The sequence below is a fragment of the Polyodon spathula genome, chromosome 3 (assembly GCF_017654505.1).
Source record: "Polyodon spathula isolate WHYD16114869_AA chromosome 3, ASM1765450v1, whole genome shotgun sequence".
Lineage (NCBI taxonomy): Eukaryota > Metazoa > Chordata > Actinopteri > Acipenseriformes > Polyodontidae > Polyodon > Polyodon spathula.
Window position 1 is genome coordinate 7,765,545 of NC_054536.1, and position 26,119 is coordinate 7,791,663.

General features: G+C 38.7%; 1 protein-coding gene across 14 annotated transcripts in view; it reads left to right on the plus strand.

Annotated features, from left to right (window-relative positions):
* The window catches only part of LOC121311952 (abl interactor 1), a 38,371-nt gene that overhangs the window by 8,663 nt on the left and 3,589 nt on the right, over positions 1-26,119 (plus strand). For 2 of the 14 annotated variants that reach the window (XM_041244075.1, XM_041244061.1), the window contains exons 2-9: positions 3,701-3,868; positions 11,601-11,777; positions 17,006-17,020; positions 18,379-18,479; positions 19,012-19,152; positions 21,958-22,058; positions 23,056-23,124; positions 24,560-24,751. In XM_041244075.1, the coding sequence (XP_041100009.1) occupies positions 3,701-3,868; positions 11,601-11,777; positions 17,006-17,020; positions 18,379-18,479; positions 19,012-19,152; positions 21,958-22,058; positions 23,056-23,124; positions 24,560-24,751 (964 nt within the window). The remainder of the gene's footprint in view (positions 1-3,700; positions 3,869-11,600; positions 11,778-17,005; positions 17,021-18,378; positions 18,480-19,011; positions 19,153-21,957; positions 22,059-23,055; positions 23,125-24,559; positions 24,752-26,119) is intronic. The other 12 variants (XM_041244079.1, XM_041244066.1, XM_041244090.1 and 9 more) reach the window with 7 other exon arrangements.

The following is a 26,119-nucleotide window of genomic DNA, read 5'->3' on the forward strand; positions in this document are numbered from 1 at the left end:
TATTGTTCATGTCTTGGGCCCTTTTTATTCAGTGCTTATTTTTTAGTCATGCACAAATACTGTAAGGAATCCCTCATTTTTTAGGATAACTTTTTTTTTTTTTAATGTATAAAGCAGACTGGGGTTCACCTAAAACTTCTTTATTGAGCAATTTGCCACTTTTTATGTTTTACCAAATATATTTCTTTGAAAGTCAAAACACAACATTACATTTAGACTTAAGTTTTGCGGTTAACAGAATTAGTGAGTTATCATAATATAGTTAAAGCAAAAGTTGAAAGATGAAGTAGCCTGTTCTCAAATGAGGACAATGGCACTTAATGGGTTAATGGGATTACCAGGCTGAGTAGATATGACTGACATCCAGCTTCCCTTTAATATCTCCGCCCAGCCACTCTGAGAGCTGTGTTTCAGCTGTTCAAAAACATATTGGAATGTATTGCATTAGGCAGCTAAAGACTGTGACCCGTACAACATTATTCGGATACATAAACCTACCTATAATGAAAGGAGCTGAATGGCCTGTTTCTGCTGTCGAACAATGTGCCAGTGGAATTGAAGTTATTTACATCCCCAGCGGCACTGTGTAGCAGTCAAAGTAAGAAAATGTCTTGGTCCCAATGATATTAAAATATGAGACTCGGAGAACAAAAGGTATTAGAAACATGAACAATTTTAATAAAACAAGCTGTAGATATATTTGCATAAGAATAAATTGCTCCAGTATCCAATTGGAACCTCTTGTGAAGCCAAATAATAGTGATGTAATGACAGGTCTGCTGTGTCTACAGAGAAATAGCCACCATGTTCTCTCTCGTTACCTGAGCAACCGGCCTCGAAAAAGCACTGGTGCTTGAGTACGTTTCTGACAGTGTTCTTCAACATTTGAGTCCAAGCCTTGGCTTAATGTGTGCTGTTCTTCAGGGGAAATGAATCCAGCATCTCCCTTGAGCTATTTAGCCATTTTCATGCTCTCAAAGATGCTTTTAAAGTCTCTTCAGTCATTAAACTAATTGCGACACATTAGAAATGGATTTGCAGGAGTTGGTCACCAGTTGAAGGAAGAACGAAGCATGCCTGCTAGAATTCTTCTGAACGAGTGCCACTATTGAGTGATTATTTATGCAGTATGTTGTCATACCGAGATTCATAGATGGAAATTGTGGGCAGCAATACACTTTTTTGTGTGAATAATAGTTTATTATACACAAATCCTTGCTATAATACATTTTGTATTTGAGTGTGTGTGATACAACTGCCGCCTTACAGTAATGTAAGTCCATATCTTATTGACATTTTTTGGCTGCTCTTTTATTTTTGTTCAGATAAGATCAAACAATATGTGTCCACGCCTTGGAGTTCAAAGTATATGTTTGTATGGCTAGATCATTAATCTAGCCATACAGTAAATACAGTACTTTGGTATTTATTTACTCCATTTCTTTTGACTATCATTTTGTAAACTGATTAGGTTCATCACTGCTACCATGTCCCATTTGTTTTGATCATCTCACTTCTGTCAGATGATTCCACACTGCAACTGATTGAAGTTTTGATTCTTTCCAGTGACACAGCACTATTTTCTTTGCCAGCATGCTTGCTGAAAGTATTACCCTTTCTTTGTTTTTAGGTAAATTCATGTTTAAATGCAAGTCCCAATATTAATAGAAATGATCTTTCTGGAATCTGTATTCTGTCATATTAGATACATTAATTCGTTCATACGTTTAAGAGCAACTATAGGCAGTTTAACAAAAAACAGACAGGAAATAGCGTAACAGCCCCCTGCTTCTCCTCCTGCTGCTCCTCCTCCTCCTCGCAGGTCTCTTGCACTCTGTGCTGACAGTCTGTCTTGTAAAATGTGTTGGCTGAACACTGGATTGTTTTTCTAGTTAGATTTTATTTCGATATGTTTTTCAGTAGCTTATTTCTACCCACACAGTGGCTTTAGTGTTTGTGATGTTACAGTAAAGCATCCAGAAGAATATTGGCCAGATCTCTGACCTAAATAGCAGATGGCTGCTACACCATGAGAGATCTCTTCATTCCAAGAGGCTGTTGCCATGCACCTCATCTGCTACTTCTTATACGGGAGTGAAAAAAATTAAAAGTTCCCACTCGCAAGTGTTTGAAATGCATTCAGTATCCCTAGTTTAACTGTCAATGTTCAGTTTACTAGGGCAGGAAATTAAACGTTTCAGTGCAGTGTTAAAATGTGCTTTAGGTCCAAGACCATGATTATTTATATGGCAATGGCTAATTATGATAGGTGATGGATTTGCTGGTTTACCACATTCACCTGTTGGTGCTCCTGTATGATTGGGGATAGGATAAGGTGTGAGCTCGGTTTGATTTTACTCAAACTGTGGAAGTCGTTTGTTTTCAGTAACCAGGAAGATCCCTAGAGGTGTGTATTCAAGACAGGATATCAGATATAGCATGTGTTAAAAATGAAGCCTTCAGTGAAAGTAAAATAAGTCAACTAAAATCTCAGCCTAAGATGTGTAGAGCAGGGGTGGCCAAAGTTGCACCTTCCACTCCTGATCTTTGCTCCATCCCTGTTCTAAATTGTTTGATGGAACCAATTAAACCTCCATTCAGTTCCTGAAGTATATAATGGTTGTCTGTTAAACCCGGAGTGGATTGGCACTCCGGGACTGTGATTGCAGACCCCTGGTATAGAATGTTGTTTGAGACCAGGTAAACTATTGTTTTGAAAAGATGGTCAACAGCGTAAAGGGGTGGCATCACAAAAACAATTTGTAATCTTAAATTGTGTGCCTAAGGTTTTGATGAGTGATGCAAGCTATTTCACTCATTGCTGTTTCCTTCTTTGTGCAAGTCAAGGTTGTTGTAATTGTAGAAAACACTAATGGAGGCTTTGGTTAAATTGTTGATGCTCATAATGCATCAGAGTAGAAAAATGCAACATGTCTAAGAATTTTGCACAGCAGTGTGTGTGTGTGTGTGTGTGTGTGTGTGTGTGTATATATATATATATATATATATATATACACACACACACACACACATATATATATATATATATATATATATATACACACACACACATATGTTTATATTATGTTATATATATATATATATATATATATACACACACACACACACACACACACACACACATATATATATATATGTATGTATGTGAATGGCCGGCTCTCCAACCAGGCTCGCTCGGGTGCTTTCCCTTCTTTAATCACGACTCCACACACAGGATTCTAAAGAATAAAGCGCTGACACGCACCTTTAATTCACAAAAATAAACAAAAACAAAACAAACGCCTAGCTCCTTTAGAGCACTGAGTAAACATACGTTAGGGACCTACTCTAATAAAACCGGACAGCTAAGCTGTTTACCGGCTGAAACAAAAACACAAGGTTGAACACCAAAAAGGCTTTTACACAGTACCTTTTTTACATAATGGATGAAAACAACTGGGCCCTCCGCACAGCAGCAGCCCTGAAGGGACTGGCTGCTCTCTTTAAATACCTGCACCTGGCTCTAATTTACAATAAGACAGGTGCAGGTCATAATTAACTAATAAAACAATTAAATAGTTATGTCAAGCATTAGCAAAAAGGAACTCTTCTCTAGTCACAATCTCTATGTATTAATGTTCACTTTTTGTTCGTTTGAAACACGCAGTGCATGTAATCCTTGTATACCTTTTCTTTTCAGGCACAAGACAAGCGGAAAGCCCTGGAGGAGACCAAAGCATATACAACCCAGTCTCTCGCTAGCGTTGCTTACCAGATCAATGCCTTAGCCAACAATGTGCTACAACTGCTGGACATCCAGGCATCCCAGCTGCGGAGAATGGAATCTTCCATCAACCATATCTCCGAGGTACAGCAAGACCCATGCGTCTGTCATTTTTATAGGTCACAGCTTGCAGAACTTGGCTTTATTTTAAACAAGAAAACTATGCACACCAATACATCTATCTGCAATGCTAGTAAAATAGGTTTTGAAATGATTATCTTCATGTGTGCTTTTATTTAAGAGGTACAGGCATTGTTGATATGACCTTTGTGTCTTTAATAAGGAATTCACTTCTCAGTTTTAAGACAAAATAATATTAAGCAAGGAATGTTTTTTAACCATGTTTGTTTTTTTAAAGATAAATTCAGTAGCTTGAAGTGTTCTACATTGCAAACTAAAAAGGCAGTAAATGCATGGCCGACTTTGGCTTCATACAGTAAAAATTATGCTCGGCGATAAAACATGTTACTAGGAGGCCTACCGTACAAGACAAGTTATTAATCTGAATATGTATTTGTTTTCAAGCACACATTCCATTGACCAAAGGTATGCGAAGCATACAGAAATGACTCCCCACCTCAACTTAGTCTCTGTGCAACCGCTTTCACACTACGAGTTCTTTATCGCACCAAATCAGTTTTTTTTCTTTTATCAGTTCCCAGGTGTATGTCCCTCTCTGACTCACTCTTGCGCTGTTCAGTAGCCATGGTAATCTAGACTAAAGATAGCTAAAGGACAGGGCGGACTTAAACAGCAGTTCATATCTATTGATGACATCTGCCAGAGTCTGCTTTCTTAGGAGTCCTATTCTGTTGTGTGGTTTTTCTTTATTGTTCACCCAGGTTTCTTATAATGAAGTTAGGATGTGAAAAATGGCCATCTTTTTTTTTTTTTCTATGATCCTTGTTAAAACATTGTGCTGATAATGGTTTCTACAGTCTTGTAGGACATCGTTTTTCCACATTGTGGAAATTGTAGATGACCTTTTAAACTAATATTTTGTTGTCTCCTTCCTGCCACCAAGTAAAACTGAGTTAGCAACAAGGTAGTCTGTTCCCACATGTTTTTGTTTTTTCATTTTTTTCAGTGTGTGAAGTATGTTGTACAACATTTTAAATACAGTATATGAAAATTAATGTAGACATTGACAAATACATAACCAAGAAATAAATACAATTCAAAGCTGTTCTTTATTTTAACATGACAGAAATTGAAAGTTTTTAGATGATAATCAGTTCATGCAAGATAAAGACTTAAATAAAAAGAACACAGGTGCCGGCAGGTACTGTTGGACCCTAGAAGACGGACACTTGGAGGCACCCCAGAATCTAGTTTGGGCTTTGCATTTGTTGCAGTCTCAGCATGCTGCTACATGTAAAAGAAGTTTGGAAACGGTCTTGTACGGTATAGTGAACATTAGGGAGGAGGACTGTGGTTTAGCTGGTGCAGTGATTCAGCACAGGCGCATGACTGGGGGTGGGGGTATTACTTATTGAGTTCAAGGTCAGATTCTGGTGACCGCTGTACAAGGATAGCTGACCACATGATGACCCTACTGCAGCTGGCAGGTGACTCTGTCCAGCCCAGCCCTTTCCTGGGTGTGTTTCTGCGACTGCACGGAGGACAATAAGGCACTTCAGGAGATTAACAATAAGAAAAGACCAAAAATAAAGAACCAAATGGTAAATAAGTGACCAGTTGTGAAGTAAAACAAATGCAAACTTCTGATAATAAAACCTTGAGGACAGAGTAAATGTTCATGGCTTTCAAATTTCTGCACAGTGGTATTGAAAAACACAAAGGGTATTAGTTTGTTTTCATTAAGATACGTTTGCCACCAGGGGAAGATTTGGATAACCAAGCAAGTGCACCATTCAAGTTAGCAGTAACAGGGAGATGTAGAAATGAAATGTTGCAGGATCTACCGCTGGACATGAACTGGCTGCAAAAGACTGCAAACAATCCCAGCTTTGTGTGCCTGTTCAAGGGTCTTTGAGCGGGGAGCGGTTTTCTTTCTGATGCTTTGGCTTTTGAGTGATTTCTCATGAAGTAAAGCCAGAAATAAAGACCTGCTAGGCTTCAGTTAGCTCTCAGGAACCACAATCGATATAAATAGTAAACTGTTGTGATGCAAAGGTGGCTCTGCGTTACAGTGGGGACAGAGCCTGTATAGCATCGCTTGTAAAGTGCTGCTAGCAATGATTCGGTGGTGGTAGGCTTTTCTGCAGCTATCGCAGCTTGTCTGTTTTAATATTTATTTGGGAATCTGCAAAGTCACTCTGGCTGAATCTTCTGGTGCATGTTTATTGTACACTGTGCAAAGCATGATAGATACATTCCTATATTGAGGATCTGTGCAGTATTACACTAATAATAATAGCAGTAAAGTTTCACTATTAATAAAACAAAACAAAAAAAAGAAAACCTTGTTGTTAATGTTAATTTTTAACCCATTATCCAGACCACCCTGCAGATTCTCTTCTTTTGATTCTCATTGACCCTGCTTTTTACAAACCCAGGAACAAAAATTGTGTTACATAGTGTTATGCTGCAGGGGGTGTTGCCTTTTCTGAGATTTAAAGGACTTGCAGATGATCCTTTGGAATGAGTGCTGCCTAAAAAGAAAACAAAACTGTTGTGCTTTATTACCCTGTATAAGCAGATTGTGTTGTACAATATACAAATGCTGTAAATTGGAGATCTGCTGGACTCTTCTACACACTGGTATAAACATGATCTGAAGTATTAGCAGCATTACTGATTCCAGTAGCATTGCTATCCACAAGATTCTTGTGTCCTGCAGCCTTTAAGGGTGATTTTTGCCAAACTCTGAGTGGTCTGTTACAGTATAACCGATTTGGCAGCTGTTCTTACTGGTAAACAGCTGCTGTGTTCCTGCAAAGACCTTTGATAGACTAGTAATTGGTACACCAGTGCCTTGGGGCTTAATAAAGGCTCATATATCTTATCTGTGATAAAATAGTTTCCTCATGTATTAAAGACGGGGGCGTGATTAACAGCATGTCAATAGAGAACTAATAAATATTTTTCTGTTGGTTAGTTTTCTAAGATTGTAAGGCTGAACGGATAGCTACAGTATACCCCAAGAGGAACTAGGAGTTGGTCTATAACCTCTTAAACTGCCACTCATCCAGGGTGTGGTGATTTTAGTCGTTTCCTTTTTGTGTCACCAGAGCACTGTCTGTTACAAAAATACATACGTTTCACAGACTCCTGTACTTGCGCTATACATTGTCGGTACTCCAGATGTAAACAAGTGCAGATTGCTCATTTCTTTTTAACCAGCTACAAGGAGTACATGTCCCAGGTGAATCGCACAGTGAATACTGTACGTGTGTCTGCCCCACCATTAATCCAGTTGACATGGATCCGGGGTATGTGTCGAGGATCTGATCAATATGACCGATTTTGCATGTCACAAATGCATTTTGACATTTAAATCTTCAGGTGAGCAGTCTGCTTTTTCATGTTGCTGATGTTTTGTATTTGCGCACAGTGTTTAGAAATAAATGTGTTTTGTGCAAAGATGCAATGACAGCAAACCACTCTCCACCCATAACGTATTGTTTTTTGTACTACCCCAGTTGTTGGTTTTACTCCAACCCCCCCTTCTCTTGGCAATGTCATGGGTGTGTTCTTTTATATTCCAGTTCCTTTCATCTTTTTTTAAATTTGCATTGTCAGGTGCTCACCTGTAATGCTGAATCATAATAATCAATTTAATAGGTTATTCAAAGTCTGTAGTATGGCTGCCAATAGGCAACATTAATAATCAAGTTCATAAAATAAGATATTTTTAAGATTTAAATGAATAGAAACTATCCTGTGTTCTAGTCAGGTTGCACGGCATTGATAGAGAGCTTGGAGGTCCAGCAGCACAGTGTCTCTGGAGCTTGATGAGTTGTAAATTATATGATCCACCCTTATAGAGGCCACTGTGTGCATGAATCAATCCTGGCTCTGATTTCAAAGAGCTCTAGTCACCGAAGGGGCCTATTATTTTCAGTTTCAAAGGGAAATGCCTACAGGAAGTAGGTGGCTTCTTGGTTGTTTTGTTTTGCAGCACACACGATTGTCTGCTAAAGTTGGAAGTTCTTAAATGTTTTATTCCCCCCCCCCCCCCCCCCTAAACATATGGCGTATTAGTTTACAGAGTGATTTTGACTAAGTTGTGCAACTGCATTACTTTTGCAACTGTGCACTTTTACTTTGTAAGGTGAAGAGATGTAGTAGTGTGGTTTTCAATGGGAAGTGCATTGGCCTCTGTTTGTCTCACTGGAATATTCACCCTGTGTAACAGATAATAAACCACATTCCTGTAAACCGACCAAACAGCAGCCGCTCAGAGGAGGGTGCCTGACCCATTTTTCGTAATACAATTAGCGAAGTTGTACAATTCAGCTATTTCGGGGAAAGTTTGGCATTAAAATAAGTCCTGCTCATCCAGTTCAAGAATTTTCGCACAATATGTTAATACTTTTCACAGAGTTACTGTCCATCCATTTACTTAATCGTATTGCTACAAAACTCAAGTAGACTCAGCTTTTTACACATTATAAAAGCATTATGATACAGTAGTTTCTTCCTAAGCACCACAACATGCCTGCACTTCCTAAATACTTTATTTGCTTGCTTTTTTATCCATGGGTTGTGTACAGAGCATATGAATACTGTCAAATAGTTTTCTGAACAATATGATGTGTTTGTACTATTGAAAGAACATTTAAAACAGACAGTAGTAGAGAATAAATATCTTGTGCCGCGTTTTGAAATAAATACGCACTTCAGGGGAAGCCAATGTAGTGACCGTACACTTAAAACTGGGACTTATTTCATATTAACTTAGTGTGTGTAAGCAATCTTGCAGGATCATTTTGTACTAGCTGCAGCCTATTCATTGAGGCTATGGGGGACCAGCAAACAAGCCCTTTATCTCTGTGAGGTACATGGTCATGTGTAATGTATTGTATTGTATTGTTGAGTGGAACATTTTACAGTGTGTGTAACTTCGACGCATACTGATACTGTTACATAGTTCAAGGGCATTGCTTTTGCAGTTACAGCAACAGGGAGATGTGTAACTTAGTGTGTCCCATTAGTCAGCCTGCTGTGGCATACCAAGAATTACTGAAACAGCTGTTCATTTGGGTGTAGGCAAAAACATGTTAATTTTTTATTTTTCTCTGAATATGAACTTTTGTAAATGATGTGCTGTTTCTATACATGAAATCTTGCTGTGACTTTAGAAATGATACAAAGTATGTTGGAAATTATCTAATTTCAAATCCAGGTTTGAAAGACTTAAGAAATTTGAAGAGACCTATAATAACTGAAGGCATCTTTACTGCATTGTCAAATCTATACAAATTGTTGGAAGTTATCATTTAATAGTTATGGTAATTCACACATTTCTACTGGAACTTAATATGTGGGTTTATACTTGTACCTAAAACTTCAACCTCTCTGAACATTTGAAAATACAGGCAAGTAAAGATAAAACTTTGCAATTGTAAGGCAGGAGAAAGTGCGTACCGTGCACGTTTTAACTTTCCAAGATAAATTGAAACCTGGATGAGAATGTCTGCTGTGGTTGAGATTGAAATTGAATACCTGTTTTACACAGATCTTAATTAAAGAAATAGAATTTAGTCTCTGCTTTCTAGGACGCCATTGATGTGGAATGCTGAATGTGTGCAAGTGAAATTCGCAAGGCGCCAGAGTACTTGGCTCTAGTAAATGCACAGATTGATTCTTACGGAAGCAATATTGTTGCTGTGCTAAGAGCAGGCAAGATTGAATTGAGGAGCCCAGACTCTGGGCGACTGGCAGCTCCAGTATCTTTTATTCTCCCATTAGTTGCAAGGCCCATTACTCTTGGCAAGCAACTTTAACCCACTAATGCAGTCCTGCACTAATGAACTGCTGTGGGAGGAAGGGAGAGCTGCAGCTTACAGCAATCAAACTAGGAAACCCATTCTTGTTGAGTGACTTGGTAGAGTGCAGGGTGCGCAGTGCAGAGCAAGGTGCAGGACAGACATTGATGTGGTTTTGGATTACTGTCTACTCCACTGGCCCCACCTACATGCAGATCTGCTTGTAGATGTTGGAGACGGAGTAGCCCTCAATGGGCTGGAATTAAAACTAGAAAACATGTCTAAATAATTAATACAAAATCTGTAATGCAACAGTAAACAGAAATGCTATTAAAAAGAAGTGGTGGCAGTAATGCACTTTAGTGAAGTATCTGTAATTTTCATGAGTACGATTGATTCAGAGATGTTTCATTGAACTCTAGTGCAGGACTGTGAGCAGCGGAAAAATTCAAACAGGCTTCTAACAGTTTGTGTGTTTTTGACTAGTTACTTAGCAACACAGTTATTTTTGGACTATTTGCACTGCTTGCAGTGAACTTTGTTGAAACAAATGAACCCTTCAATGAAACAATGCAAATGTTTTGTATGAACATTACATTTATACTCAAAATTGAGGTTGGGGGAATAGTGCTTTTGTAACCCCATGAGTTACTCATAGCTCAGTGAAGGGTTCTCCTGTAATGGTTTATGACTCTGCACTTTCTCTAAGCATAGTAATACATTTTATTTTATTTTTTTAACTTGCAGATTCATCAAAGTGTGTAGCTCACATTCAGGCCAGTGCTTTTAAAATGAGCATGTGCGTGTGAAGGACATGTGCCACTTTCCAGGGTTAATGCACTGATACCTACAGTATGTCATCATTTAAGGTTAATTAGCGTTATTGTGAGCTACTCTTGACAGTAAGACTCTAGATCATAGTGTCCTGCTTACATATATAGTAAACGATTAGCAAACAACAATTCTACAATGACTGAATTCAGCATCATCTCCCAAAATGTTCAGTCCCTGTGGATGAGGAGGTCTGTTGTATTGTAGCTACCTTAAACCACTGAACTTCTGTCACTATTTAAAAATGCCAAACCATTTAAAAAAAAAAAAAAAAAAAAATCCTATTTTCTTAACAAATGGGGAAAATAGGTTAGGCATCTGCTATAGCATCCATCTACAAGTTGGCCCAGGGGGGTTGAGTAAAGAGATTACAAACAGATTTTCTTTTCAGATGCAGTATCAGGGATGGAAATAAGACACCCATTGCATAGCACTTTGATTCATTACTGGTTTTACTGTCAGTTTTTAATGAAACGCACCTGATCTTGTTACCTATACACTGTGGCTAATTAAGCTGAAAACCTGGAATGGGTGGAGTCTTCTTTCCATCCCTGAATGCATTTAATGAATGCATCACCTGCTGTCTTTATTGGTAACTTGGCAGCTCTTTCGTTGTTATTCGAAATACACTCTCACACTCTGAAAGTTTGCATTCTTTTCTTTCCTACTTGTTTGATATGAATTCTCAATACTGTGTCTTTGGGACTACATCATGTTCCAAGTAGACCTGAAATCATTCAGTAGTGTAATGAACTGCTTTCTAATAGACTGCTGTATAGTAGCTTGACCGTTGTAACTTCTTTTACAGTGTCAGTGTCGGAAACTTAAGCCAAGATGAGGCCTGTAAAGGCACTGCAACGATGTTGCGTGGATAAATAATGTCATTAGTAGTCTATTCCATTATTTGCTTGATGTGTACAGACAGCAGTGTAATGGGATTTGATACTGCTGTGTATTGCAGCATCGTTATGATTTGATGTTGTTATTTTCAGACACTGGTTTTGATATGCAGAATAATTCCCCTGTGGTTCAAGGTTTTCCTCTTCATGTCATTTCCCTTGGTTTTTCCTTCTTTGTTTTTTCTTCCCTAGACTGTGGACATACACAAAGAGAAGGTGGCCCGGCGAGAAATAGGCATTCTGACTACTAACAAGAACACGGCGAGAACCCATAAAATCATCGCACCGGCCAACATGGAGAGGCCAGTGAGGTATATTCGGAAACCCATAGATTACACAGTGCTGGATGATGTGGGCCATGGAGTGAAGGTAAGAGAAATGGTTTCACACATCAGTGTTCTTCAATAGTGCAGCCATTCACATTTTATAGCAGTCTTCATATATGACTGTTCCTTGTAATGGGCTATGTATAAGAAGTATAAATATGCAGTGTCATTGAAACAGTTTCAGTAAGTTTAAAATCTTTCTTTTTTATGGTACATTAACATAATACCAAGATTATTATTATTTATTTGTTTATGTATTTATTTTAATAAGAATGCACTTACATTCAAGTCATAGAAAGACATTACTAATGTAAAATATTGAAATATGGAAATTTGTAGTACTCATAAGAACATAAGAAAGTTTACAAACGAGAGGAGGCCATTCGGCCCATCTTGCTCGTTTGGTTGTTAGTAGCTTATTGATCCCAAAATCTCATCAAGCAGCTTCTTGAAGGATCCCAGGGTGTCAGCTTCAACAACATTACTGGGGAGTTGATTCCAGACCCTCACAATTCTCTGTGTAAAAAAGTGCCTCCTATTTTCTGTTCTGAATGCCCCTTTTTCTAAACTCCATTTGTGACCCCTGGTCCTTGTTTCTTTTTTCAGGCTGAAAAAGTCCCTTGGGTCGACAGTGTCAATACCTTTTAGAATTTTGAGTGCTTGAATTAGGTCGCCACGTAGTCTTCTTTGTTCAAGACTGAACAGATTCAATTCTTTTAGCCTGTCTGCATATGACATGCCTTTTAAGCCCGGAATAATTCTGGTCGCTCTTCTTTGCACTCTTTCTAGAGCAGCAATATCTTTTTTATAGCGAGGTGACCAGAACTGCACACAATATTCAAGATGAGGTCTTACTAGTGCATTGTACAGTTTTAACATTACTTCCCTTGAATGAAACCTCAATGAAACCAACAGCTGGTTGGATGTGCTTGTATGTTGTCTCTTCACGACCTCCTTTGAGAACGAGTGGCTTAGTAACAGCTACAGTTGTAGTTACTGCTGGAGGGGGAGCCATGAAATCTGGATTGAAGTCTCAGTTCAGGCTGCTGTGACAGACTGGAAGAGCTCATGCTGCTTTTGTGTCTTGCATTTCCTTCTCAGTGTCCCGGTCCTGTTTAATACATTGTGTGGCTTCTCAGCAGACCTAGCAAAGCTTTTTTTTTTCACCTGCTTTGAGAATTTGGGAGACTAACTCTTACCCTGTTGACTCATTTGAACAGTACTGTATCCGGAAATGTGACCATTAATCACTGCATCGGTTTGTGTTGTCAGGCAGGTTGAATTAGCTTTCAGTTTACTGCATGGCATTCATTCTTTGTGGGTAAAGATAAGCAATGATAATGCAGGATAAAGGCCATTTTGTCATCCTCTATTTAGTCACCCACAAATCATAAAGCTATTGCAGTCCCGATATGGGGGTGGGGGGCTGAAATCCAATTTTTTATATATGTAATTTATTTTTTTCAATATTGGATACAGATCTGTATAGGTCTGCACAAACCTGCCACTTTATAATAAGACAGACTGAGTTTAGTCAGCGTCTTGGGTCTAACCCATTTGCCACTTATTATTGATGCTAAACTCCTTTTAAGAATTAGTGTTAATTAATACTTACATTCCTTAGACTATTATTGCTATAATTAAAAAGCATTAATTTTGGCAGTGTGTCAGTAAAAGTCTATATTTACTTGGAATTATTTGAGTTTCAGTTTTTACAATGGTCATTGTCAGGGCAGTCTTGTTCTGTTTCACTGGGTTTAGAGCCATATGTAAAAGCACAGGGTCTATAGCAGCTTTCAAACTGTCTTCTCTTTAAATAAGTGTAAGAGAGCATGTCCGTTTTCATTTATGTCTTCATGAAAGCGTCAGCCAACTATCTAGGCAAAAGTACTGTATTGTCTCAGACATTTGTAAGTCTGTAGTTTTTAGTCTAATTTTTTAGCCTAATGTGTTTGGTACAAACTGCAGTACATAAGAAAAATCTAAAGAAATTGGCAATATTGAAATAGTGTTGATGCAGTGGTCAGTCCAGCCAGTAGAAGCATCTTGATGAAAAGTGGGCAGCTGCATGAGGAATATGCACCTTTATAAGTACATTCCACACTCTACAGTAGCTAGGGTTTGTCAAACTTAATGCAGAAAACATCACACAATTTTACTATCAACAGCCATGCCCTTCAGACAGGTCAGGGTTTGATTTCCTGCTTGGATCAAACTGTCTGAGCACGTTGTAGACCTTGGAGATTTCTGCCAGCGATGGCAGCGAAGCAATTACTTTACATTGTAGCAGATGTTCTGTCATTGCAAACAGAAACCTGTAACTTTTAACAGACTGCTTGGCAATTTTAGTATATGGTGGATTCATTTCCTCAGTGTTGCAGAATACCTAATCACTTGAAGAACGAAGACAATTAAGCTGACCTTTACTGGCAGGTTGTTTTAAATTCTGAGAAACGCCGTAGCATGACAAAAAAATACTTTGAAATAAAGTTCTCCAGTTGAAGTGAATTGCTAAAGTACCCCCAAGCTCCTAAGGATGGGACTGGACTGGCTTCTGTAACTTGTTTACGTGACTGCCCTCTAGAGCTGTTGCTCTCCTTTAGTGATTCCCTTGAAGTTACACACGACAAGCCTAGTGTGATGAGGAGCACTGTCAACCGTAAGGCTGGGCCGATGCCTAATTTTTCACTTCGATATATCGTTCTGCATAAAAGCCGATTCATCGACATTATGAAAGGGTGAAAAAAAAAAAAAACACACAGTAATACATGTGGAGCTGTGGATTACCTTGTAACATTGCAAGTAATGCCATAAAAACTATTATGCTTAAGTTGATTTACATCAGTTTAATATATATATATATATATATATATATTTTTTTTTTTTAAACCTTATCCGTGTGGATTTGTACCAGTTGGGTGTCAAAGCAGAATCTCAAAAAATAGTTAAATCCATAACCAGTCAGAGGAACAATCAATCAAGAGAAAAACTACGCATTTTAATAAAACGCAAACAGTAACCGCAGTGCGTTTCTAAAACGCAGACGTAAAAGACATTTCCCCTTTTCATCCCTGTCCAATAATTTAATTTATATTACGAAGTATTTTTATGTAATGAAACGTGTAAAAATGCATCCTCATTTTATATATATGAAAAAAGAGGTCTCAGTAACCCACATAGCACTGCTCACGTCCATGGTAGCGATTCATTAATCTGTATCGGAGCATCTTACGTGTTGACTGGCAGCCAGGAATTTGGACAAGTAAAACACATGCTCAGAAAATCATGGTTTTAAGACCATGGATGAGGCCTGCAGGGTTTTTATTGAGAACTATTCCGACATCTTCCCTTCTTTCGCAAAACCACGATACCTGTATCTTTTGTACCAGCAGAACAGGGTTTTAGGTGAGTGTCAGAACAGAGTGCAGACCAGCAACATTTGTTTGCGTGAGGATCATCTAAAACATGAACATTTCAATGGAAGCTCCTAAGAATTAAGACTTTGATTTGGAAAGAGCATGAGTAATTTTTTGACTTAATTTTGTTAATCTGAAATAGTTATACTGGAAAATAATGTAACTATGTTGATACAATATGTAAAAACGCAGATTTTAAGATGGTATGCTTTTTACAAATGCACATTTTTAAAGGCTAGCGCGACCTCTGCATCTCTTTCTTTTTTTTTCTTTCTTGCCATCTTTATTTAGAAAACAATTGTCAAACATCGAAAGGCATTGTAGCTCGGTCGATAGTGTTTTGTAATTCTAGCACACGCTCTTAACTCCTGCACAGATCCAATCCCATCAGTAAACACTCACAGGGGGCGGGGCAGGGGGGAGACAGTGAGCTCATTCGCATGCAGGGTCAGTGAGTCACACCTGAGGGGAGCAGAGAAGCTCTGCGCATAATGCAAAAAAAATAATGGCTGATTCCAAATTTAATAAAAAATAAAAGCTTTCTTTGCTTAAATCCTTTACACAAAAATGATGTATAGGCTTGACTGTCGATAGCATCGCCTTAGCCATCCACAAGGACGGTCACAGACTTGTACTTCACAGATGATATGGGACTGAAGCCAGCCCACGCCACCTGTTTCCTAAATGCATATGGATGTAGTAAAGAGACATCTGCATACATGTCCTACACTTGCAGTTATCTAGAGACCAGCTTTTCCAATTGGTATAAAACTTGCCAAGGGCAACCTACCTTTACCGTTCCCAAGTGATGTAGCCCCTGAAATCAGTAGAACCAAACCCAGTCTCTAGCCACATGCCAAACCAAACTGTATACCACATGTACACAAAGAAAGCATTGGGAGAATCGGCAATAATAAAATAAAAACAACCTTACTGTAACTGCCTTCGACAGACATTCACATGATTTTTAATAGCAGTCTGTATTGCTCTGGGGTGGGGTGGGGGGGTGGGAGTTGGGGTGCTAAACATCTAATAAATAGATTGGATGTTGCTGAGCCTACAGCAATTTTTGAATACAGCTGTAAGGCTGTTTTTAAAACACCCACAATAAATAAATAGCAGTGTGTGAAAGCGGTCTCTAATCAGGAGGATCCCAGTCTCTTTGGCATGGCATATGACCAACATGAGGCTGTGATAGTTGCAACTGGCTCTGCTTTTCCAATGACAGTGAAGGGGTGTAGTCAGGCACAGCATTAGGAGATGTCGTCAGTGCTGCTCTCTTCGGTGTGCTTTTTGTGTTGTACCTTGAAAATTGATAATGGATGGAGCTTCTACGTCTTCCCAGTCAGAAAACTGCAGTCTAAGAGATTCTGTCTTTCTCCAGGATTTGAATATGCTTGTACAGTACTTCCTGTGGTTTTTACAAAGGAAACCCCACCCACCACAATTGTATTTAGAAAGATAAGGACTCCCTGCCCCCCACAGTGTTTTTTTAATGTATTTTGGGGAAAAAAAAATACACACCTACAAACACCTTGCTGTATTACAACCTTTTGAGGATTGATCTGTTGAGTGTTACTAATGTACTTGGAACAGCATCAGTTTGCAAAGAGAATGTTGTGTAATGCACTGAAAGTGTTACTGGATGCCATGTTGTGTTTAGAACTAACTCCTTGTCTACTGTAACAGCCTTGTGTGCAGCAACCCCTGATTATCACTATCATGTTAAAGTAACCAGGATTGGAATGAGTTTCTTCTAAACACCACAGTGTTCGGTGGAACATGTTTGACTTCGGAAACCTGGTATTACTGACCTGTACTTACTTTCTTTCTTTCCCTTTCTGCCCACGTTAAGTGGCTAAAAGCCAAGGTAAGAAGAGTTATTTTATGCCTGTGTATTGGTAGATGCAGCTGCTAAAGCTTCCAATCAAACCATGATTACCATTGTTCACACCCCCCTGCTTTTTACCTCCAGTAGGTGTAGTTGAAAATAACACAGGCCTCCATAGAACTCTGCTACATGTTAGTCTGGATGGCCCAATGTATCGCAAGTGATATTGACATCGACATGAGAAATTTACATTAACACTCCCCATGGTGCTTCATTGTAGGTTGCAGTGGTCTCCTCACTTGAGATCTTGAGATATGGGTTTCCCAGATAAATGGGTTTTAAAATAAACACAGCAATATCATACATTAAATATTTAACATCTAGAGGAAACATAAATTCAGATCCTCTTTCTTACTGATTTTTTTTTTATTTATTTATTTTCCCGTTTATGCCAGCAACTACCATTTGTTTTCATGTTCCTGACGTTTCCCTCAGTACCTTGGACAACAGAGCAGTCTTCTGTGGGCTATTCCTCTGCTTGTTCTAAGTGCTTTTTTGCTTACTGGCAAGAGGTTTTTGTGTACACTTCTAAGAGTAAGCTGGTACAGAAATGTGGTGAGGGATATTATATGAAACTGAAAACAAATCACTTTGTATTCCAATTTGAGAGGGGGGTGGGGGGTGGGCTTCAACTCTGGTTACTGGCACTGTACAAATGCCCGTTCTACAACTGGAACTTATTTCTAAAGTGGTCTCCTGTGCAAGAAACAACCAAAATAAAGGTGCTTTTTAAAATATTATTTTTCTAATCCATTGGTTCATTATTACATCACTAATTAACATAACATTTGAGATTTATTATATATATATATATATATATATATATATATATATATATATATATATATATATATATAGTTACCCAACCCTTTCCTTGCCTGTTTTCCTGGTCATGCTCCCTTTATTTCCAGAGCAGTGGTTCTCTACTCCTTTCAGCTGGCCATGAAGATTATTGTTCTCCCAACTTCAGGGAGGGTCTTTGTTCCAGGCATTTTCTAAATCATACAATTGAACCACCTTCCAGGCCCTGGTTAACCTTCCTGTGTTTCATTGTAAAAACAGACAAGTTACAGGACTGGAGAAGAGAACCTCTGTTTAAGACCTCCCTCCATATTTAAAATCATTTCAAATTATGCAATTTTGGTGACTTTTTTTTTTATTTATTAATTTTCAATTCTGCTCATGTATCTGGGAAATACCAAATTGCCTTAACTTATTTTCTTTTCATCAAACTACACTTGAGATGTATTATGTATGTATTTTTTTTTATTTAATTTGGCAATCAGATGAAGCTGTAGGCTGCTTGAAGTTTGATTATGAAATCCTTTGTATTGCAGCACGGCAGTAACCAGCCTGTCCGGGGAGGCACGCTGTCAAGGACCAATCCACCCACACAGAAGCCGCCCAGTCCTCCGATGTCAGGACGGGGAACTCTTGGGTAGGCCAATAATAACAGTGGAGAACAGAGCCCACGCCTGAAACAGAAACCACGCGGGGCTGGAAGCTAAATCTAGCCAAAACCAAATTGTTATTGGCTGTTGGCTTGACTACACTGCCTGTGCAGTAGTGCTGCACAAACAGATTTATGTGATTTATTCAGAGTAAGCTCCACAGAAACCAGGTGCTGACAATCAGCTGCCTGGATTTGTAATGATTGCTGCTGTTCGACTCATTAGAGAACAGCATTCTACAGTGGACCTTAGTGATGTAACTAAAACATAATTTGGACAACTTTCAACACAACCTTCTCTCCACCATGAAGTACAATTGCATTGAACTGAGTTTTATAACTTTGCTAGATGTGTATTGTATTCACTCTAGTTTTTGTTGAAAGACTGATGTGCATTATTGATCACTTTGATAACAGATCTTCAGCCATTTAAACAAGCCCACCTGTCTGCAAGACAATTTAATATTCCATATATAATTATATGTTTTTGTAATCATGCTTTTGTTCATGCCATTACCAGACGAAATACCCCTTACAAAACCCTGGAGCCTGTGAAGCCTCCTGTGGTTCCCAATGACTACATGACAAGCCCGGCCAGGCTAGGCAGCCAGCACAGCCCTGGAAGAACGGCATCCCTCAACCAGAGACCAAGAACTCACAGGTAATACTACTTGACATGGCATGTCCATCCTTCTGCGTTTCATCATAGCCTGGGTCTTGCTGTTGAAAGCAGCAATGCATTTTTGTCCATTTTTAAGGGAAATCTTACTAGTCTAAGTGTGTGCTGAGGAATTTTCTGGAAAGCATACAGTAGTAGCGTTTGCTCCTTGGTACAGCGTATTCCTGGAATTGTAAAGCCGCATTGTCTCATATTCCATGTTATGTTTTACACTAAAATGAAATTGTTGTTCATTTACAATAGTCCTGTAAATGCAACATTCTGTGGGCTCCTATCAGAAAACCGATCACAAGCTACCTTGTCTTAAATCTGCTTGACAGGGGTGTCGAGTCATGGTCCTGGAGGGCCGTTCCACTCCATGTTTAACAGGTAACATGATATAATTAACTACTCCATGGCCTGGATGCAGGTTTAATTGGTTCAATTAAACAATTTAGAACAGGGTTGGAATAAAGACCAGGGGTGGAAGAGTCAACTTTGGACACTCCTGGTTTTATTTGAAAGGCTCGGTATAACAAATAAACAATAAATAAATCAATACTGGGAGCAGTGTACTAAAATGGTCATCTTTTGCGCAGCCAAATGTTCCATGTGCGATCGTGTCTCCTTGAACCTAAGCTAGGATTGTAATAGTAACCACCTGGTCTCAGGGGTGTTCATTTGCTGTGAAGTGAAAATTTATGGACTTTCATTAATGGCTAAAATAAGTAATGATTGACTATTACACATCTGGAACTTTGGGCTTGTCTGCTATCAAAACCGCTCGTTATTTTTGGTAACCTTGTATTGATCAGGAACAACTCCACTTGTGTTTTTTGGCAACATCCTTTTATTAACCTTAAGTAAAAAAAATAGCATAGTATTTAACAGCATTATTATGGTGAAAAACAATAATCTTACCTATTATTTTGAAGCCTGTTCACCGTGAACCTCATTGAGCTGCATTTTTGTTTTAAGTTTGTTCTTCAGTGGTTCTGAATGAAATATCAAACTTATGTTCATTGCATCAGTAGATATTAGGGGTGCAACAATTAATCGATGCATCGATTTTTTATTGATCACCTACCCTTCAATGTCCCGAACTTCGATTACATATTGGTGAATCGATGCATCAAATTAGAACCCAGTTTGAAGTCTCCTGTTGCCGGTTTGCATTAAAACCTTGAGTGTGTGTGCTTCTTTTCAGTGCTAGTACGGTTGATTAGCGTGTTGCTAGGATACACACTTTAGGCCTCTTCATTCGCATTGACAAGCCAAATCAGAAGTAGACCTATTGTATTCCTGTTTTCTTGTTTTTAAAAATGAAGGCAATAGGTTGTTTTTACATCTACAGATTTTTTTTTTTTTACCTTTTGTTTCAAAGCATTGTGTGTTTGGATTATATGCCAGTGTTATATAAATATAAGCTGAATTTAGTAGGATAGTTAAATTAAATCAGGATTTGTGAGATTAATTCAAAAGCTTTGCTTTTGGACATAATGTTAACAGTAATGAACAACCATAGTTAAGAAAAATGTCTTGATGATATTATTTTTATGTTAAAGGGACATCTAATGCTGACACACGCACATTCTTTTCAGTTGTTAACTCGTCCTTTTGGTATTTCTTTTTTTTTATAATCGGAAGTGAACTAATTTGAATATAATTTGTGCCCCTTTGTTTAGCTGTTGTGCATGTTTTTAAGAGTGTTTTTAATTTATTGGATCTTCTGTTAAAAAAGTTTAATTTGAAAAATGTCAATGCATCGATTTTTTATTGTTGATAAATGTCTGTACGATAATCAAATACAAAAGTAGGTTGCCGATTGCACCACTAGTAGGTATGCTTTGTACATTATTCATGGTACACTATTTGTACCTTTTTGTTTTGTTTTGTTTTTGGTGTTTTCTACCTACCTTTTACTTCTGCTGGAGGGATCAATCTGTTGCAGTATACTGGTTAAATAGACAAATAAATGAATGAATCACTTAAACATGCTTCATGTTTCTTCTGTAGCAATTATCAAAACCATCTAACCCAGAGTAGGTGCACGGGGAGCGAAAAGGCCTCAAGGTTGATCTTGCTGACTCTTGACTTGGTCTTGATACAAATCTAATTGAATAATTTTTGTTAAGAGGAGATTGAAGTTGATGGTCACGGTTGCCTGTTTCTACTAGAGGCCTCCATACGTGCCTTTTTAAATTTGCTCCGTCACACACAAGGGGCTTTTAGTAAAGTACGTCATGAGTGCTTGACGGTTATTTTAGATTGCTGGTTTAAACTCCAGCCAGCCATCACCAGCCATGGGTTCTATGCTGCTCTTGAGGTGTTAATGCAGAGTCTGTGTACTGCTAGTTTAAATGCTGCTGCAATACTACTGCCTTGAATAATGGCTCACCTGGGACTTTGTGAATGGGATCATAAATTAGCGCAATAAAAACATCGGTGAGGTTTTGGTTGCAGTTTCTGTTAATATTTTAGCAGCTCCAGTGAATATATTGGTTGAGTGGGTCGATGCGTTTTAGTATCTAGTTCTTTGCAGGTATAGACAATTGATTTATTTTATTTGCTTTACAATAATTGGGTTATAAAGCAAGTTGAGTTAAGATGTAAATAATAATTTCTAAACCTTGATTGACTTGGTATGTGTTGAAAAACACTTGGGTCACACCAAACTGACGAGAATGGTCTGCAAAAGCCACAGTACTCTCGCCACACCTTCACATCCTTGGTCTGCATCAGTCCCTTCATATTTCCGGCACGTTGGATGCATGTCTGCTAATCTGATGGAATGACTCTTCTCTACAGTGGCAGCAGTGGTGGAAGCGGGAGCAGAGAGAACAGTGGCAGCAGCAGTATTGGCATTCCCATCGCCGTGCCTACACCCTCACCACCAACACTGGGACCAGGTAAGGGGCTCTTTCACAGCCTGTCCTGTCGATTACCTGTCGGCAAGTGACTGGTTAACGTTACCTGTTTTACAAAATAACCAGTATTCTTTTTTTTGTGCAAGTGGGTGTTGTGAAAGGTACTTCGCATTTTGGTGGTTCACACAGGCTATCTGCACTGTAGATAATGGCAGTGAAGGCATTGCCAGAAATGTCCTGCCTGCTCTTCAGCTCTACACTGTAAGTGGATGAGCAGGCAGTTTGTTTCCACGACTGTCTAACTCTTGGGGACCGACAGGATGCAGGTGCCTGTTGTGTTTGTGCTGTGGAGGTTTAGATACGTGTTAAAGAACTGGGCTGAGGTAATCAGAATTGATTCCACTGAAACCCGTAAAAGCCACTCAAATTGCAATGACTTCATTGAAGCACTTTTTCTTTCTGTTTTGTTATTACTGGATATTAAAATGCAAGCCCACCTTTCTCAATAAATAAATATGTGTTTTTAGTTCACTAATGTGGCAAAGTTAATGTTGCAATGACAAAAGAAAGGCCTTTAATTTACAGCAATTAGGCATTGGACCAAATGAACAGGATTAAAGAAAGTGTAAATTCTAAAGCAATTGAAAGGGCCTGGTGAAAGAACAAAGCATATATTTATCCCCAGTGCATCTTATTTAGTCGCAGTGTATTCTGGGTTAGGTAACTCGGTGCGTTATTGGTGGGGTTGTACAGAGTTCTGACAACCTGAGAATGATCCTGCTTTATGAAGCAGTTAAATATGGATTTCATCTTGGCTTTCTTCCACACACAGACCAATCTATTGTATTTCTTAATTCCACCAAACCCTATTCTTTCTGTACTCCTTGCTCGATGAACCTGGTACTGTAGCTGTTGCATTTTATAATGTTTTTTTTTAATGGTGTATTGTACACTGTTAGCAACAGATGTGAGGGACAGTTGGATTGTAAGATCAGATGGTGACGTCATGATTTAATTTATGTGAAACGTATTATTTCAGTAACACCAATGCTTGCTCACCCTGGAGCCCCCCCTCCAGCACCTCCACTCCCAGGTGTGGCTACGATAGGTGAGACCTGCTTGACTGCTTGGGTCTGCTGGGAAATCCCTCCTCTCTGTTTGCTTTGTGTTTTAATCTGACAGTGGGTCTGATGATCATTGCGGGTCAACAGGTGGGTTTGGTGCTGCTGTGATGGATTTTTTAAAATTGCAATTGATTTGCGGCTGCTTTTAAAGTCTCTAATGTGATAACCCTATTGATTACGAGCTGTGCTTATTCATTAATTGTAAGTAGTGGAGGGTATGGGTTGCTAAACTTGGCCTAACACATTTTGTAAGTGGGGTTTTTGTGGGAAGGTATGCAAATGGTTTAAAGAAAATGTGATTTGTTTCACAAACGTGGGGGGGTGCAGAGTGCTTTACTTGACAGGAAACGGGTTCAAGATTTCTCTGGCCCTCCGAGTTCAGTTACACCCTCTTCATAGTGAAGTGCAATTCTCAGGGTTGTCTAATTCACAATAAGCTTTTCTTTTGTTGGCCTTTTGGGATGAACAGGAAATGCTACAAAAGGGGTGACTTTTTCCCTCTGGAGTTTCTGAAGTTTTGAGAAACAGCATTGAAATTCCTCTTAACGCATTTATCACCATTTCTTGTTTAGTGCCATCTCAATCCCTTTTTTTTCATATTTTTAGCTCTTGTGAATAACATGTATTTTATCATTATCAAACTGTTTAGCCTGGAAAGGTCCTATGGATACAATACAAAGCAGTCAACATTCACTACAGAGTTTAGTTGAGCAAATACTGTAGTGTAAATGCTGTTCTGTTAAACTGAATGGCAAAAGCGTTCGATTTGGTAAGGTTCAAGAAATTATGTCATTGCAAACGTGTTTTTTCAGTGCACCTTTTTAAAAGCTATCGGGTGTGAAAATGAGAACAAGGGCTCATGGGTTATTTTGATGTGTTATTTGTTTTTACACATGAACAGTATGTACTCTGTCTACTGTGGCATTTATGGGAACTGCATTTTAACATGTGCATGTTTAAGTTTTCTTAACTACCACTAAAGTTCAAACTAAACTGATATGACACAGTGAATTCAATGCTGCATTCATTTGTTTTTTACATGTGAAATTTATTTTAGTACATTCTATATTGAGTTGTATGGAGTTTAAGTGAACAATGTTTTAGTTTTACTTTGTCCCTTGATTGTGCTCCATTTGGAATTTGTAAACCTGTGTTTTATTGTTTTTTTTCCTTCTTACACTGTGTATAATCTTTAATCTTACTGCTTTTAAACCCACATGGATTACTTTTATTTCCATCTGTGTACAGCATATGTATTTTATTGCAGATTATTTAGCACCCATTGCCTTGTCTATTCTGCAGTTGCTCATTTGGCTGCTGGTTTGTGGTATTCTTCTTGGGGAGTCTGTCACTGTATTGATAAGAAGTTGGTGGTGCTCATTCTCGCTCCCTTTGGGTTTCCTTTCTCAATGCTTGCAGCGTCAGGCCCGGTCTCTGGTCCTGGTCCAGTTCCTGGCTCTCAGTTTGGAACAATAACCCGGCAGATCTCTCGGCACAATTCCACCACCTCTTCCGTTTCCTCCGGGGGCTACAGACGAACCCCTTCCATCACGTCTCAGTTTTCTGTGCAGCCTCACGTTAACGGCGTCCCCCTTTACCCTCCCAGCTCAAGTAAGGCTCCTTGCTTTCTTTCTCTGACTGCCACTTTAAAAGCATGCTCCAGTAGTGATTTTGTTGCCTAATTTATAAACTATTAAATAAATGGTGTATATTTGTATGGGCATATACTGTAAAACAGGAAATGACAAACTGAAGTTGCTTCTTCCACTAGGGACATGTTTACAGCAACAAATGTTTGCAGATGTAAAGTTTATATATACTGTACTGTATATAAACTGTTTAGTTATTGTGCTAATTTAGCGACATGTATATATTGTGCAATTAGTGTATCTATGTATGTATGAACCTTGCATCGCCCCCCCCCCCCCCCCCCCCCCCCAAAGTGGGAATACAAGGTTTTGCAGCACTTGCATTAATGTACTTCCTATTAGGAAATACTAGTAAATACGTACACTTTTTATTGCAAGATGTCATCCTCATTTTAGTGTCAAAGTAAACCATTTAGTGTCTGCTCTATTTAATTTCAGTGCATTATACATCACCGTTTTCTGATAAATCATGTCTTATTTTATTTAGTTTATTTATTTTCTCTCTGGAAACGTATGTAGTCCCATTCCTATATTTGCTTTTCACTGATAGTGTAAATAGTAAATCACAAGGTGCCGTGATAACCCTAGTCTTGTTTAATCAGTAGTCGTACATTTTAACACTATCAGCAATGTGCCAGACAGAGAGGAATTAAACAACTGCTTGCCCTCTGTTTAATCTGCATTAACATTCAGCCAACTTTGAAGTAGCCTGGATAGAAATTGTTTTGTACTGTTTAGACCAGTTTTGTAAGCACAGGGAATGGTGTTGTGTGGTATAGGCTTCAGAACCATTCAGATTCTGAGCTTTGTTATATGGATTGGAAAAGTACCATATGGCTTTTTTGGAGTTTGTCGAGTACAGCAAGCCAGTTTCCACAGGAAGAATATCCTCAGGATGTCCTTGGATAGTGGAGATGAACTGCTGACAGGCACAGTGGCAACTGTGAGACTGGTGCAGTCAACTTCATTATCATCAGACTCTCCAGTTTTAAGACCCAGGTAGCTGCAAAACATCTGGAGCTCTAGTTTGTAAAAGTGAGAGGATGGGAAATCCTCTTTTAATCTGTTTAGCAGTTCCATGCAACCACAATGCAAATAGCTGTCAGTGCGTGGTTGTGAAATATAGATTTCTTGGTCTTTAGGTCGTACATAAGTTTCCTTTTTATTCCCCCCATCCCCCCCCACCCCCGACATTGGTCATTGGTCTTTTATTGCCTGTATCTAATAAATGTTATTCATATTAAACCAAGGCTTTTATATTCCTCATACTTGCCTCCTTACAAGTTTAAGCATTTCAAAGCAATAAATAATGGTTCGCAAAAAAAAAAAA